Source organism: Penaeus monodon, chromosome 15 (assembly GCF_015228065.2).
Source record: "Penaeus monodon isolate SGIC_2016 chromosome 15, NSTDA_Pmon_1, whole genome shotgun sequence".
Taxonomy (NCBI): Eukaryota; Metazoa; Arthropoda; class Malacostraca; order Decapoda; family Penaeidae; genus Penaeus; species Penaeus monodon.
In genome coordinates this window covers 6,831,392-6,831,887 of record NC_051400.1, presented here as the reverse complement: position 1 = coordinate 6,831,887, position 496 = coordinate 6,831,392, and the positions used below count along the sequence as shown (strand labels likewise).

General features: G+C 36.9%; 1 protein-coding gene across 1 annotated transcript in view; it reads right to left on the bottom strand.

Annotated features, from left to right (window-relative positions):
• Window positions 1–496, bottom strand: part of LOC119581718 — a gene marked incomplete at its 3' end in the record, with an annotated part of 6,513 nt that overhangs the window by 4,064 nt on the left and 1,953 nt on the right. The window contains 1 exon segment of the mRNA XM_037929842.1: window positions 270–412. Within this exon segment, the coding sequence (XP_037785770.1) occupies window positions 270–407 (138 nt within the window).

Sequence of the window (496 nt, the reverse complement as noted above, 5' to 3'; positions counted from 1 at the left end):
TGGTATGATTTGAAACATCTGAAATTCCTCTGCACTGTCTGCAATTCAGATAACTGATTACTTAACTAACTTTTATTATCAACATTTGTCAGAAACCAGAAAAAATTCACAATCCTGTCTTTTCATTCTCCAAAGGTCAAGAACTAAACTGAAAAGTAAACAAACCAACAAAAATCTCTACTTATCATCCATTCTTGTTCCTTGTTCTTTGTTGCCTCTAATTTACACTTCCACTTCCTTCATTTGCTTAGACATCTGTCTAGACTTACCTGTGGAGCACAGAAGCCAGGAATCACCTGCTGTATGGCAGTAACCCACGCAGACTTCTGGTGTTGTGACTTGGGGAAAGTAAACACAGCCAGATTGTTGGTCTGTGTTAGACCACAGACCATGCACTTCCTTGGCATCTTGTCTGCAATTTAACATATGAATTAGAATTTACAGAGCACAAGGAAATAATATTAATGCAGTAAATTCACAATACATTTAAGGAACA